Source organism: Chanos chanos, chromosome 5, assembly GCF_902362185.1.
Source record: "Chanos chanos chromosome 5, fChaCha1.1, whole genome shotgun sequence".
NCBI classification, from domain to species: Eukaryota; Metazoa; Chordata; class Actinopteri; order Gonorynchiformes; family Chanidae; genus Chanos; species Chanos chanos.
The window spans coordinates 1437704-1452703 of NC_044499.1; the positions used below are offsets into that span (position 1 = coordinate 1437704).

Consider the following 15000-nt stretch of genomic DNA (forward strand, 5'->3'; position numbering starts at 1 on the left):
AATGAGATGTTTCTGTCACACTGAGAATACAGTATAGGCCAATCTACGGAATGAGATGTTTTTGTCACGCTGAGGCACATGCAGGTTACAGCCAATCACATTAGGGTGAGAGCAGCCAATGGCCAACCGAATCACAGCATGTCCCAGCACTGATGAATGATTGGTCCAATGAGAGAGTGTTGGTGAGATTTGTGACAGGAAGAACTAATGATGCATGTCTCATTGAGTTTTCACATGCTCTCTGTGTGTGTGTGTGTGTGTGTGAGTGTGTGTGTGTGTGTGTGTGTAAATGCAGCCCAGGGAAAAGAAAACATTGATGCTAAAAAAAACAAAAAAAACAAGCTGAAATCTGTTAATTCTTCTTCATGGAGAATCACTTAAATGTGGTCAATGGTTTGTATATAACCATCATTTACAGTGGTTAGACTGTGGTTTGAAAGTCAGAAAAACGTCAAAAGAAAACAAAAGTTTGTAAATATCTCTTAAACATTTCTCATCTGGTTAAAGAACGGCTGTGTGCCTTGATGATTGACGGCGCAATAAGCCAATGGCTGGGAGAGAGGCTTTTTTTTTTTTTAATTTTGTTTCTGGAACAGTCCAAAGACCGCTTGTTCCTTACCTGTGTGGTTTTCTGTGCGCGGGGTGAGATTAATCTCGTCTGCGACTGCGTAAAAGGCACAAACATTCACAAACGCTGTTAGTCAGAGCGGTCAAACATGCAACAGAACCCAGCTGCCCCTTCACACACATGCCAGCACACGCCAGACTCAACCGCTTACACGTTCAACCGCTTACACATTCAACCGCTTACACATTCAACCGCTTACACATTCAACCGCTTACACATTCAACCGCTTACACATTCAACCGCTTACACGTTCAACCGCTTACACATTCAACCGCTTTCACGTTCAACCGCTTACACATTCAACCGCTTACACGTTCAACCGGTTACACATTCAACCGCTTACACATTCAACCGGTTACACATTCAGCAGACTGGAAGAGAATGAATACAGAAATCAAAGACTGTATTGGAGCTAATCCATTCCAGATGTGAGAAATGATAGGACAGATTAAGAAACTGAACAGATGAAGCATTATAACCGGGAGAGTGCGATCGTGCTGCTGGAGGAAACCGGAGGGTGTTGGGTGTAAAAGGGCCATGCGGGGGGGGGGGGGGGGTGAGGGTCGAGGGTCAGTAACAGAGACGAGCTCTGCTGAATGCTAGAACATTCCACTCAGACAAAGTATGGATATCTCTCTGTCAGGACAAAAAACTGGACTGGCCTTTACAGAGACAGAGAAGGATGATGAGGAGGTGATTTGTAGATTTCAATCTGGTAAGATTTGTGTGTGTGTGTGTGTGTGTGTGTGTGTGTGTGTGTGTATCTGCACATAACTGAACTCTAAAATATTTCATTCTAATTGACACTACCTTACTCTTAGACTGACGATTTGGTAGCAGTGTGACGGTGTTGAGTTGTTTAGTGTTGAGCTGTTTTAGTGGTAGGCGTGTGACGGTGTTGAGTTGTTCAGTGGTAGCGGTGTGACGGTGTTGAGTTGATCAGTGGTAGCGGTGTGACGGTGTTGAGTTGTTCAGTTACAGTCATGTGACGGTGTTGAGTTGTTTTAGTGGTAGGCATGTGACGGTGTTGAGTTGTTCAGTGATAGTCATGTGACGGTGTTGAGTTGTTTTAGTGGTAGGCGTGTGACGGTGTTGAGTTGTTCAGTGATAGTCATGTGACAGTGTTGAGTTGTTTTAGTGGTAGGCGTGTGACGGTGTTGAGTTGTTCAGTGATAGTCATGTGATAGTCATGTGACAGTGTTGAGTTGTGTAGTGGTAGGTGTGTGATGGTGTTGAGTTGTTCGGTGTTGAGTTGTTTAGCGGTAGCAGTGTCAGGGATCAGTACCGAGGTCCATGCTCTTTGACTTGCGGGATTTGATGATTTCGAGTTGAGTGGCGTCTCCATACTGTTTGATCCGTTTCTCAGACATGCTCTGCCTGCCGAAGCCCTCCCTCTGGAACATGGTCTCCGCATCTGTGTTTGAGCTCAGAGAACTGACAGAGAGAGGGACAGAGAGAGAGAGAGAGAAGTCATGAAAGATAGAACTGAAAATTCTGAGGACAGAGGAAAGAAAAATTATAATTATCGAGAGAAAATTATTTTTCCATCAACAACTTGGAGCAAGTCTGAAAAGAAAGAATAATGGAGTGTTCTAGAGACGACTGATGTTCCCCCTGTGAGAGCGACATCAGGGCTAAAGGACTCCGAGGGAAGCGAAGAGAAGAGAACAGTCAGATTAAACCAGTCTATACCGTTTTTTCCTCTCTCTCTCTCTCTCTTTACCTGTCATTGTGAGAGGGGATTTCTTGAGCCCAAGGCCCAGGGGTTTCTGTGGTAAAACCCATGTCATCATGGGAACTGGAAGACGATTGGTCAGAGAGGTGGGCGGGCAGCAGTGTTGGCCTATCATCTTCGATGATGACTGTGTCATCCTGGGGCATGTTAACCGTGGGAGAGAGGTGGTAGTGACCTAAGATAAATCAGAGATACGCGTCAATATCTTTGTTCAAATGACACAAGCCACACTTATCTTTCCACTGAAAACCTTAAAAAAGGACTTTAAAATTGGACTGCTGTCATCACCGCGGCAATTTTTCCACAAAAACATGCTAAAAACAGGGGAGACAAGAGAAGAGGATGAATTGTTCCTATCACCTTCAAGTTCCATTTACCCCTTAACAGTACCAGTTACTTCAATACCTCCCTACACCAATTACCAGTTAGCCCACTCCTACACACATACATATACACACACGTGCTCAAACGCATACACACGTACGCGCGCCGCACTTGCACATATGTGCAAACATAGACAGACATATGCACTAACACGCGCACACACACAAACAGACACACACACACACACACTCTCTGAATCTCAGGGTTAGCTTAAAGAGAAGCGGTTACGCGTTCTTGAGAGGACTGCATCCAGGCATTGTGATGCAAAAACAATGCACTACCTGCCTACACTGAAACAATGATGGATCTGCTCCACGGAGCAGGAGGGCGAGAGAGAGAGAGGACAGACAGAGAGTGTGTGTGTGTGTGTGTGTGTGTGTGTGTGTGTGTGTGTGTCTGTGTGTGTGTCTGTGTGTGTGTCTGTGTGTGTGTGTGTGTGTGTGTGTGTGTGTCTGTGTGTGTCCATGACTTACTATCAGTGTTAATTTTGCCAGGTGATTTTGATTTAGTCTTAAGTCTTTTGACTGAAATACATATTTGTTTACGTCATGTTTCAGTCATTTGATCAGTATTAGTTTTGGTCTTTTGACTGAAATACATATTTGTTTACGTCATGTTTCAGTCATTTGATCATTATTAGTTTTGGTCTTTTGACTGAAATACATATTTGTTTACGTCATGTTTTAGTCATTTGATCATTATTAGTTTTGGTCTAGTTTTAGACAATGAAACACACTGGTCACATTTCTATTTGTTTTATTAAATCAGTGATTTCATCAAGCACACAGGTATTCTTAGGCTTGCTATCGGTGCGCACAACTAAAGTTAACAAGTCAAGTGTACGAGGAAGGACAGTCTGCTTTTAGCTAACGTAAAGTCAAGCCTTTAAGCTGATTCTGACAGAGGTCTAAATGACCTTATCCTAGATGTCTTGGTGGTGCGCCATCAAATACCTCTTGTCTGCAGTCCGTTTTATGTTCAGTTGTATTGTAGCTAAAATGTGTCCACAAATTCATTCTTTTTCTTCTTCGGAGAGTAGCCATGATTTGAGTTGCCAAGTTATCGTAAGTTCAAACGTTTTAACGTCCGATTTGCGGAGGAGGGAGGATTCATATCGCTTGTGCACTCGTCTGTCTCTGACACTATTGCCTAACTGTCGTTCATCAGTGGAAATGGTGAAATATTTCATCACCGTTTTTATATCACAGTCGTGGAAAAAAGCTTATTGACGAACATTTTTCATCGACGAAATTAACACTGCTTACTATGAAGTGCAGTCGGTGTGGTCCTGCAGCCTGGACATTACCCAGAAACCATCTCACCATGTCAGGGGTCCTTAAACCATCTCACCATGTCAGGGGTCCTTAAACCATCTCACCATGTCAGGGGTCCTTAAACCATCTTCACCATGTCAGGGGTCCTTAAACCATCTTCACCATGTCAGGGGTCCTTAAACCATCTTCACCATGTCAGGGGTCCTTAAACCATCTCACCATGTCAGTGGTCCTTAAACCATCTCACCATGTCAGGGGTCCTTAAACCATCTTCACCATGTCAGGGGTCCTTAAACCATCTCACCATGTCAGGGGTCCTTAAACCATCTCACCATGTCAGGGGTCCTTAAACCATCTCACCATGTCAGGGGTCCTTAAACCATCTTCACCATGTCAGGGGTCCTTAAATCACTCTACCTTGCCAAAAACTGCTCTCTGACTAAAACTCTGCCCTGCTAGATTTGTGTGTGTGTGACAAAGCACGCCCAGAAATTCACCCCCGGGTGAAATTCTGACCTTCACATTACAGTCATCATAGACACTCTCGCTCTCGTTTCCATGAGGGAAATAATTACATGTGGATGAGAATCAGCTGATGACACTTTACAGGACCCACTCTGTCTGTCTGCCTACCTGTCTGTCTGCCTTACTGTCTGTCTGTCCTTTCGGTAGTTCTTTTTCGGTTCTCTTAAGGGTCATGTCCAGTTGGTTCATCACGTAGCCAAACAATAAAACTATGAAGGCCCAGTGATGTAATCAGTAGAGAATGGGCACTTATCACCTGAGTTATAACATGTTTATAAACGCTCACCTCATAACTATTGAGACAGTTAATACCTGAGTTATAACCTGTTTATAAATGCTCATCTGAGTCTCAATCAGCAGGCTTTCAGGCCTGGTCTCCTGTGTCCTGTCTCTCTCCTGCTCTGTCTGTCTGTCAGGGCCATATGGCTGTCTGGGCTTTGGTGTGTGTGTGTGTGTGTGTGCGTGTGTGTGAGACCTCTGCAGGATTCCACCTCGCACTAAAGAGACCAGTGTTTAAAAACGCAGTGGGGTGTTTTCACAGACCCGACGGGATGGAAAGGTCTGCCGAATATTCCCTGTGTGGAGAGGAACTCCCAAGAGTGTTTCAGATTCAGGCCATTCCAGTATAAGGTTTCAGGTTAACAAACACTTTGTGTCAGACAGGACATGGGAGTGGTACTGTTTTGAATTATGTGATAATTTGTTTCTGTTGAGTGAACTCACAGTCTGGACACAGAAAAACACTCACATGGAGAAAGAGTTCATTCCCTCAGCATGTAAATCAACTTCTCAAACATACTCATACAAACACACGCACACAAACAACAGCTGCACTATTCAACACTTCAACAACCAAATCTCACAGCACAGTGTGTCTGTGTATCTGTGTGTGTGTTTACACTGAGCAGGAGACAGTGAGAGAGAGTGTGTGTGTGTGTGTGCGTGTGTGTGTGTTTACGTTGAGCGGGAGACAGTGAGAGAGAGTGTGTGTGTGTGTGTGTGTGTGTTTACACTGAGCGGGAGACAGTGAGAGAGAGTGTGTGTGTGTGTGTGTGTGTGTGTGTGTGTGTGTGTATCTGTGTGCGTGTTTACACTGAGCGGGAGACAGTGAGAGAGAGTGTGCGTGTGTGTCTGTGTGTGTGTGTGTGTGTGTATCTGTGTGTGTGTTTACGTTGAGCGGGAGACAGTGGGAGTGTGTGTGTGTGTGTGTGTGTGCGCGCGCGCATGTGTGTGTGTGTATCTGTGTGTGTGTTTACGTTGAGCGGGAGACAGTGAGAGAGAGTGTGTGTGTGTGTGTGTGCGCGCACGCGCATGTGTGTGTGTGTAGAAACAGGTTCTACAGTTGCATCGACCAGATCTCACAGTCTCCAGACTCCAGACAGCCAATAGGACGGCACTGGGAGAAACACGTATTTACTGAACAAGACGTTCAGGTAAAAACACCACAAAACCAGACAAAGAGACTGTGACATCCAATGTGAAGTGTAATTTCAGTTTCTGGTGCACGTGTCTGACTAAGTATGTGCGGGGAGGGGCAGGCCTATCTCAGAAACGGGCGTGGCCACGCAACGATTGGCTGAGGTCAGTTTCACTCACCCATCATTCGACCTGTGCCTGCAGCCCGTGGCATCAGGTGATCGTCCAATCCCTCCACCCCCCCGTAGAGAGACTGAGAGATCCTCCGCTCTCGATCAGGAGAGGACGAGAGAGTCCGCACGACCGGCCGAGGACTGCCCAGGGCGTCGCTCTGATCAAAACACGTACGCGCATGCACACAAAGCACGCACGCGCACACACATACACACAGACACACACACGCACGCACACACACATACACACAGACACACACAGTTAACATGTCATGTACAGTCACAGTCACACACACACACACAAATACACACAGACACACACACACACACGCACGCACACACATACACACACACACAGTTAACATGTCATGTACAATCACAGTCACACACACACATGCACACACATACACACAGACACACACACAGTTAACATGTCATGTACAGTCACAGTCACACACATACATGCACACAAATACACACAGACACACACACAGTTAACATGTCACATACTTTCAATAAGCCATTAAAACTACACTAAATTCGAGATGACAAAAAACAGTTAATCCGTTTTAACCTGCAAAGTGTACACTGCCTTTTTCTCAAACCAGATCAAACCACAAACCACCTGATGAAGGACATTAATCAGTTTTCAGTCTGATCAGGTTCGGAAATCTCACTGACCAGTAACTTGTAAGAGTATTTCTGGCTGTGTTGGCCCTGTGTCTGTCTGTCCCCTGTGTGTCTGTGGGGGTGATGAGGGTCTAGAGTGACTGAATGTGTTACTGATCTGAGGAGATCAGACTGGATTCACTGTCTGATTAAAGGAATGTGTTACTGATCTGAGATCAGACTGGATTCACTGTCTGATTAAAGGAATGTGTTACTGATCTGAGATCAGACTGGATTCACTGTCTGATTAAAGGAATGTGTTACTGATCTGAGATCAGACTGAATTCACTGTCTGATTAAAGCAGGGGTGTCAAACTCTGGTCCTGGAGGGCCAGGGTCCTGCTGATTTTTGTTTTCACCTCTTAGTTACCTGTTGATTTTCACCTTGAAAACAGGAGTGGACACTCTTCAGCCAATCAGAGATTCTATTTAGTTGGTCTACAAGAAAAACAGCAGGACCCCGGCCCTCCAGGACCGGAGTTTGACACCCCTGGATTAAAGGAATGTGTTACTGATCCTGAGAGATCAGACTGGATTCACTGTCTGATTAAAGATAACAGCCAGAGCACTAGAGCCCACAGCACGAACCCTGTGTCACCACAAAACCTTCATCGCGTTTATCTTAGCCTCTTGCTGTGTGTGTGTGTGCGTGTGTGTGTATGGTTGTATATGTGTGTGTGTGTGTGTGTGCGTGTGCGCGGTTGTATGTGTGTGTGTGTGTGTGTGGTTGTGTGTGTGGTTGTGTGTGTGTGTGTGTGTGTGTGTGTGTTTGCGTAAACGCAGGGTCATGTTATTCTCTTGACGACTGATTTTCCCAGAATGACCATGGGGTCAGGGAGGCTGTGGCATGTGAACTTAATGTGACCTGACTGACTGACTCTGACAGAGAGAGAGACAGAGAGAGAGAGAGAGACAGAGAGAGACAGAGAGAGAGAGAGACAGAGAGAGAGAGAGAGAGAGAGAGAGAGAGAGAGAGAGAGAGAGAGAGAGAGAGTGAGAGAGAGAGAAAGACAGAGAGAGAGAGAGAGAGTGAGAGAGACAGAGAGAGAGTAAACTGAGTCTTTCGCGGTGAAACAGAGGGAAAAAAAATAAATCATTTTCTCTTATGGACCAATCGCCACCATCTTATCATTATATCACTGTCTCCATCACTCCATCACTGTCTCTCTCTCTCTCTCCATCACTCCATCACTGTCTCTCTCTCTCTCTCCATCACTCCATCACTGTCTCTCTCTCCATCACTGTCTCTCTCTCTCTCTCCATCACTGTCTCTCTCTCTCTCTCCATCACTCCATCACTGTCTCTCTCTCTCTCTCCATCACTCCATCACTGTCTCTCTCTCCATCACTGTCTCTCTCTCTCTCTCCATCACTGTCTCTCTCTCTCTCTCCATCACTGTCTCTCTCTCCATCACTGTCTCTCTCTCTCTCTCCATCACTGTCTCTCTCTCTCTCTCCATCACTCCATCACTGTCTCTCTCTCCATCACTGTCTCTCTCTCTCTCTCCATCACTGTCTCTCTCTCTCTCTCCATCACTCCATCACTGTCTCTCTCTCTCTCTCTCCATCACTCCATCACTGTCTCTCTCTCCATCACTGTCTCTCTCTCTCTCTCCATCACTGTCTCTCTCTCTCTCTCCATCACTGTCTCTCTCTCTCTCTCCATCACTCCATCACTGTCTCTCTCTCTCTCTCCATCACTCCATCACTGTCTCTCTCTCCATCACTGTCTCTCTCTCCATCACTGTCTCTCTCTCCATCACTGTCTCTCTCTCTCTCTCCATCACTGTCTCTCTCTCTCTCTCCATCACTGTCTCTCTCTGTCCATCACTGTCTCTCTCTCTCCATCACTGTCTCTCTCTCTCTCTCCATCACTGTCTCTCTCTCTCTCTCCATCACTGTCTCTCTCTGTCCATCACTGTCTCTCTCTGTCCATCACTGTCTCTCTCTCTCTCTCCATCACTGTCTCTCTCTGTCCATCACTGTCTCTCTCTCTCTCTCCATCACTGTCTCTCTCTGTCCATCACTGTCTCTCTCTGTCCATCACTGTCTCTCTCTCTCTCTCCATCGCTGTCTCTCTCTCTCTCTCCATCACTGTCTCTCTCTCTCTCCATCACTGTCTCTCTCTCCATCACTGTCTCTCTCTCTCCATCACTGTCTCTCTCTCTCTCCATCACTGTCTCTCTCTGTCCATCACTGTCTCTCTCTCTCTCTCCATCACTGTCTCTCTCTGTCCATCACTGTCTCTCTCTCTCTCTCCATCACTGTCTCTCTCTCTCTCTCCATCACTGTCTCTCTCTCCATCACTGTCTCTCTCTCTCTCTCCATCACTGTCTCTCTCTCTCCATCACTCCATCACTGTCTCTCTCTCTCTCCATCACTGTCTCTCTCTCTCTCCATCACTGTCTCTCTCTCTATCACTCCATCACTGTCTCACTCTGTCCATCACTTCATCACTGTCTCTCTCTGTCCATCACTTCATCACTGTCTCTCCATCACTGTCTCTCTCTCTCCATCACTTCATCACTGTCTCTCTCTGTCCATCACTGTCTCTCTCTGTCCATCACTGTCTCTCTCTGTCCATCACTGTCTCTCTCTCCATCACTCCATTATTGTCTCTCTCTCCATCACTCCATCTGAATTTTACCTCATTTTGATTAGACATTCTTTCCCTCTGTCTGTAGATTATGGCATTTTGATTGGATATTCTCTCTCTGTCAGTAGATTAGGGCGTTTTGATTGGACATTCTCTCTCTGTTTGTGGATTAGGGCGTTTTGATTGGACATTCTCTCTCTGTTTGTGGATTAGGGCGTTTTAATTGGCGATTCTCTCTCTGTTTGTGGATTAGGGTGTTTTTTAATCCCTGTAGATTACCTGGTCGTGTTTGGACACTCGTCTGGCCACGATGAGCTGGATCATCCCTCGTTTATTGCTCTCTATCGACATGGACATCCTCAGCGTTTCCATGGCGTCCTGATTAGTCTTTCCAAGCAATGACTCTCCGTTGATTGCGATCAGTTGGTCGTTCACACGTAGTCTTCCATCCTGTAGGGTAAAGAGAGGGACATTGGAGGGATTTATAAATGTTTAATAAATGTTTAATAGATGTTTAATAAATGAATGTTCAGGACTGAGAATTAACTGACAGATAAAAATGACACATCAAGTCTGCACATTTGTGTTTAATGCAAAGACTCCTCATGTGTGTGCGCGCGCATGTGTGTGTGTGTCTGTGCATGCGTGTGTGTCTGCGTGTGTGTGTGCACGCATGTGTGTGTCTGTGTGTGCGTGCGTGTGTATGTGTGTGTGTGTGTGCGTGCGCGTGTGTGTGTCTGTGTGTGCGTGCGTGCGTGTGTGTGTGTGTGTGTGTGTGCACGTGTGTGTGTGTGCGTGCGTGTGCGCATGTGTGTGTCTGTGCATGCGTGTGTGTGTGTGTGCGTGTGCGTGTGTGCACGCGTGTGTGTGTCTGTGTGTGCACGCGTGTGTGTGTCTGTGTGTACGTGCGTGCGCGCGTGCGTGTGTGTGTGCCTGCATGTGTGTGTGTTCGAGTGCGTGCGTGCGCGCGTGTGTGTGCGCGTGCGTGTGTGTGTGTGTGTGAGACCTTAAAGGCAGCTCCTCCGTTGATGATGGATTTGACGAAGATGCCCAGGTCTGCGTGGTTCTCTTTGGAGCGGTTCCCCTTCACACTGACACCCAGCCCTGCAGAACCCGAGTCATTCAGTGGAACCTCAAACGTCAGGAACTCCCGCGTTCCGTCCGGAGTCAGCACCAACTCATCCTCCTCTACCCTCTAGAGAGAGAGAGAGAGAGAGAGAGAGAGAGAGAGAGAAAGAGAAAGAGAGCGAGAGAGAGAGAGGAGGGGGGGGGCAGTCACTTAAACTCAGTAGCATCATCTTCCAGCAAAAGGAGCAAACAGTTTCACTGTCACATTTTACACATTCAGATGAACTCAAAGGTCCAACCAATTTGCCACCGACGAAGAGATAAAACAGATTACAATAATGTAATCAGAAACAGACTACATTTGACATAATCACTTATACTGTCTTTTATTCCTCTGGGAGGGGGGGTACGAAGGTGTGTGTGTGTGTGTGTGTGTGTAATTTATAGCAGTCTTGACTATTGTTTGAGTGATGGCAGGGGCTTATGGTGGCAGTTACAAAAATGATTCTGTAATTACACCCTGTCAGACTCAGACAAAAGTGGCACCAAAACCCTAAATTATGTAACACAGACTCCAACTAGAGCAACCCACACACACTACACACACACACTACACAAACACCACACACACACACACACACTCACAAACATACACACACATACACACACACGGATCAGAGGAGAAAACACTGCTAACACTAATCATTAGTGAAGAAAGGACAGAATGACAGACAGAGAGGTAAATGTAAACAGTCAGTGTCATCACAGCCTTGTACTGTACTCAAATACAACAACACACACACACACACACACACATCACAGCCTTGTACTGTACTCAAATACAACAACACACACACATCACAGCCTTGTACTGTACTCAAATACAACCACACACACACACACACACACACACATCACATCACAGCCTTGTACTGTACTCAAATACAACAACACACACACACACACACACACACACACATCACAGCCTTGTACTATACTCAAATACAACAACACACACACACTACACACACACACACATCTCACCACAGCCTTGTACTGTACTCAAATACAACCACACACACACACACACACACACACACACACACACACACACATCACAGCCTTGTACTATACTCAAATACAACAACACACACACACTACACACACACACACACACATCACAGCCTTGTACTGTACTCAAATACAACCACACACACACACACACACACCTCATCACAGCCTTGTACTGTACTCAAATACTACAACACACACACACACACCACACTACACACCAAACTACACACACACACACACACACACACACACACATCACATCACATCACAGCCTTGTACTGTACTCAAATACAACAACACACACTACACACACACACACTGCCAGTCATAGCATCACATCCTTGTACTGTACTCAAATACAACACACACACACACCACACTACACACACACACACACACATCACATCACAGCCTTGTACTGTATTCAAATACAACAACACACACACACCACACTACACACGCACACACACACACAAACACACACAAACACACCCACCACACTAGACACACACACACACTACACTACACACACAGGTGGTGCTTTCTAGCCATTTATAGTTGTGTAATAATTGCATGTAATTACAATGTAATACATTCATGGTATAACAACATACGAATATATAAGGGATGTTATGTCAACAAGTTGTCTCATCAGTCCATCACCATGGTAACTGACACTTGATTTTATGGAAACTTGAGATACTGACATCATAATAGAAATATTTGACATAAATGTGTGTGTGAGAGTTAAAGGATCAGTCCGGCTGTGCTGTTGTGCACCTACAGTAACTTGGCGACTATTTTGATAACCGTTTAGAGCACTTGTGAGGGCATTATTTTGATAACTGTTTAGAGCACCTGTGAGGGCATTATTTTGATAACTGTTTAGAGCGCTTGTGAGGGCATTATTTTGATAATTGTTTAACTTGTGAGGGCATTATTTTGATAACTGTTTAACTTGTGATGGCATTATTTTGATAACCGTTTAGAGCACCTGTGAGGGCATTTCTCACTATGTTCATATTTTATACAAATCAGACAATCATCCCATCAATGGAGAAAATGATCAGCAGATTAATCCATAGTGAAAATAATCATGAGTTGCAGCTAGATACAAAACAGTTCAAAAGAGCTCCACCTCAGCCAACTACAGCAGTAAGATCCTGCTTTTACAGTAAAGCCTGAGTAATAACACTCTAATGATATATTATCTAATACTCTAACAGTCACACAGGATGTTTTTTCTGCATTGAGCACTTTTACCTTTAATACTCTAAGTACATTTTACTGTTCCGTTTCCATTCCTTTAAGGGTCATTGTAACTCATAATGATAACTGTGAAATACCATATACCGCGATACCGCAACATTTTCTGGTTATCACACCGTGGAAATCTCATACTGTTGCAACCCTAATCATAACACTACTAACATCCAATCATAACTCTACTAACACACTTCACATCCAATCACATCCAATCATAACTCTACTAACACCCAATCATAACTCTACTAACACACTTCACATCCAATCACATCCAATCATAACTCTACTAACACCCAATCATAACTCTACTAACACCCAATCATAACTCTACTAACACACTTCACATCCAATCACATCCAATCATAACTCTACTAACACCCAATCATAACACTACTAACACACTTCACATCCAATCACATCCAATCATAACTCTACTAACACCCAATCATAACTCTACTAATACACTTCACATCCAATCATAACACTACTAACACCCAATCATAACTCTACTAATACACTTCACATCCAATCATAACACTACTAACACCCAATCATAACTCTACTAACACCCAATCATAACTCTACTAACACACTTCACATCCAATCACATCCAATCATAACTCTACTAACACACTTCACATCCAATCACATCCAGTCATAACTCTACTAACACCCAATCATAACTCTACTAACACACTTCACATCCAGTCACATCCAATCATAACTCTACTAACACCCAATCATAACTCTACTAACACCCAATCATAACTCTACTAATACACTTCACATCCAATCATAACACTACTAACACCCAATCATAACTCTACTAATACACTTCACATCCAATCACATCCAATCATAACTCTACTAACACCCAATCATAACTCTACTAACACACTTCACATCCAATCACATCCAATCATAACACTACTAACACCCAATCATAACTCTACTAACACACTTCACATCCAATCACATCCAATCATAACTCTACTAACACCCAATCATAACTCTACTAACACACTTCACATCCAGTCACATCCAATCATAACACTACTAACACCCAATCATAACTCTACTAACACACTTCACATCCAATCACATCCAATCATAACTCTACTAACACCCAATCATAACTCTACTAACACACTTCACATCCAATCACATCCAATCATAACTCTACTAACACACTTCACATCCAATCACATCCAATCATAACTCTACTAACACACTTCACATCCAATCACATCCAATAAAAACTCTACTAATGAGGGCTAAGCAATCTGAATCATTACAGCCACACACACACACACACAAACACACTCTACACACACACACACACACACACACACACACACACACACACACACACTACAGTGTCTCTCTCTCTCTCTGTCTCTCTCTGTCAGAGTCAGTCAGTCAGGTCACATTAAGTTCACATGCCACAGCCTCCCTGGCCCCATGGTCATTCTGGGAAAATCAGTCGTCAAGAGAATAACATGACCCTGCGTTTACGCAAACACACACACACACACACAGACACACAAAGTACACCAGGCATGTGCACACACACAAACACACGCTCACGTGCGCACGCACACACACACACACACACACAGACACACACACACAAAGTACACCAGGCATGTGCACATGCACACACACACACACACACACACACATACACGCTCACGTGCGCGCACACACACACACACACACACACACACGCACGCACGCGCACGCGCACGCGCACGATCCAAAACAAACAAAGTAATAACTCTCAGGGTAAATCAGTGAATTATTAAAAATGGAGTATGGTTGTGGTTATAACCATGTCATAATAATGTAATACTGGTTTATGACTGTGATTATTACTGTGGAAAAATCATATAAGCCCGTCTTATCATCTGTCTGTGAGAGCAACACAGTGACTCATAACACATGGAAACATGTCTGACGCTTTTTAAAGCAAAGCGCTGTAATGGATACACCCACACATCCCATCACCACGGTAACCAGCCATGCCCACCCCATCACAGCGGTTAGTGACATCATAATGAGTATTACTCAGTAAATAGAATTAGATTACACACACACACACACACACACACACGCACGCACACACACACATAGGCACACACACGCACACACACACACAGGCACACACACACACAAGCACACACTACACACACA

The 15000-nt window shown here is 44.7% G+C and overlaps 1 protein-coding gene across 1 annotated transcript in view; it reads right to left on the bottom strand.

Moving 5' to 3' along the window:
* The window catches only part of pard3ab (par-3 family cell polarity regulator alpha, b), a 67487-nt gene that overhangs the window by 1961 nt on the left and 50526 nt on the right, over positions 1–15000 (bottom strand). The window contains exons 13-17 of the mRNA XM_030774045.1: positions 10406–10594; positions 9679–9849; positions 6143–6293; positions 2352–2538; positions 1914–2062 (exon numbers count right to left, since the gene is read on the bottom strand). Of these exons, the coding sequence (XP_030629905.1) occupies positions 1914–2062; positions 2352–2538; positions 6143–6293; positions 9679–9849; positions 10406–10594 (847 nt within the window). The remainder of the gene's footprint in view (positions 1–1913; positions 2063–2351; positions 2539–6142; positions 6294–9678; positions 9850–10405; positions 10595–15000) is intronic.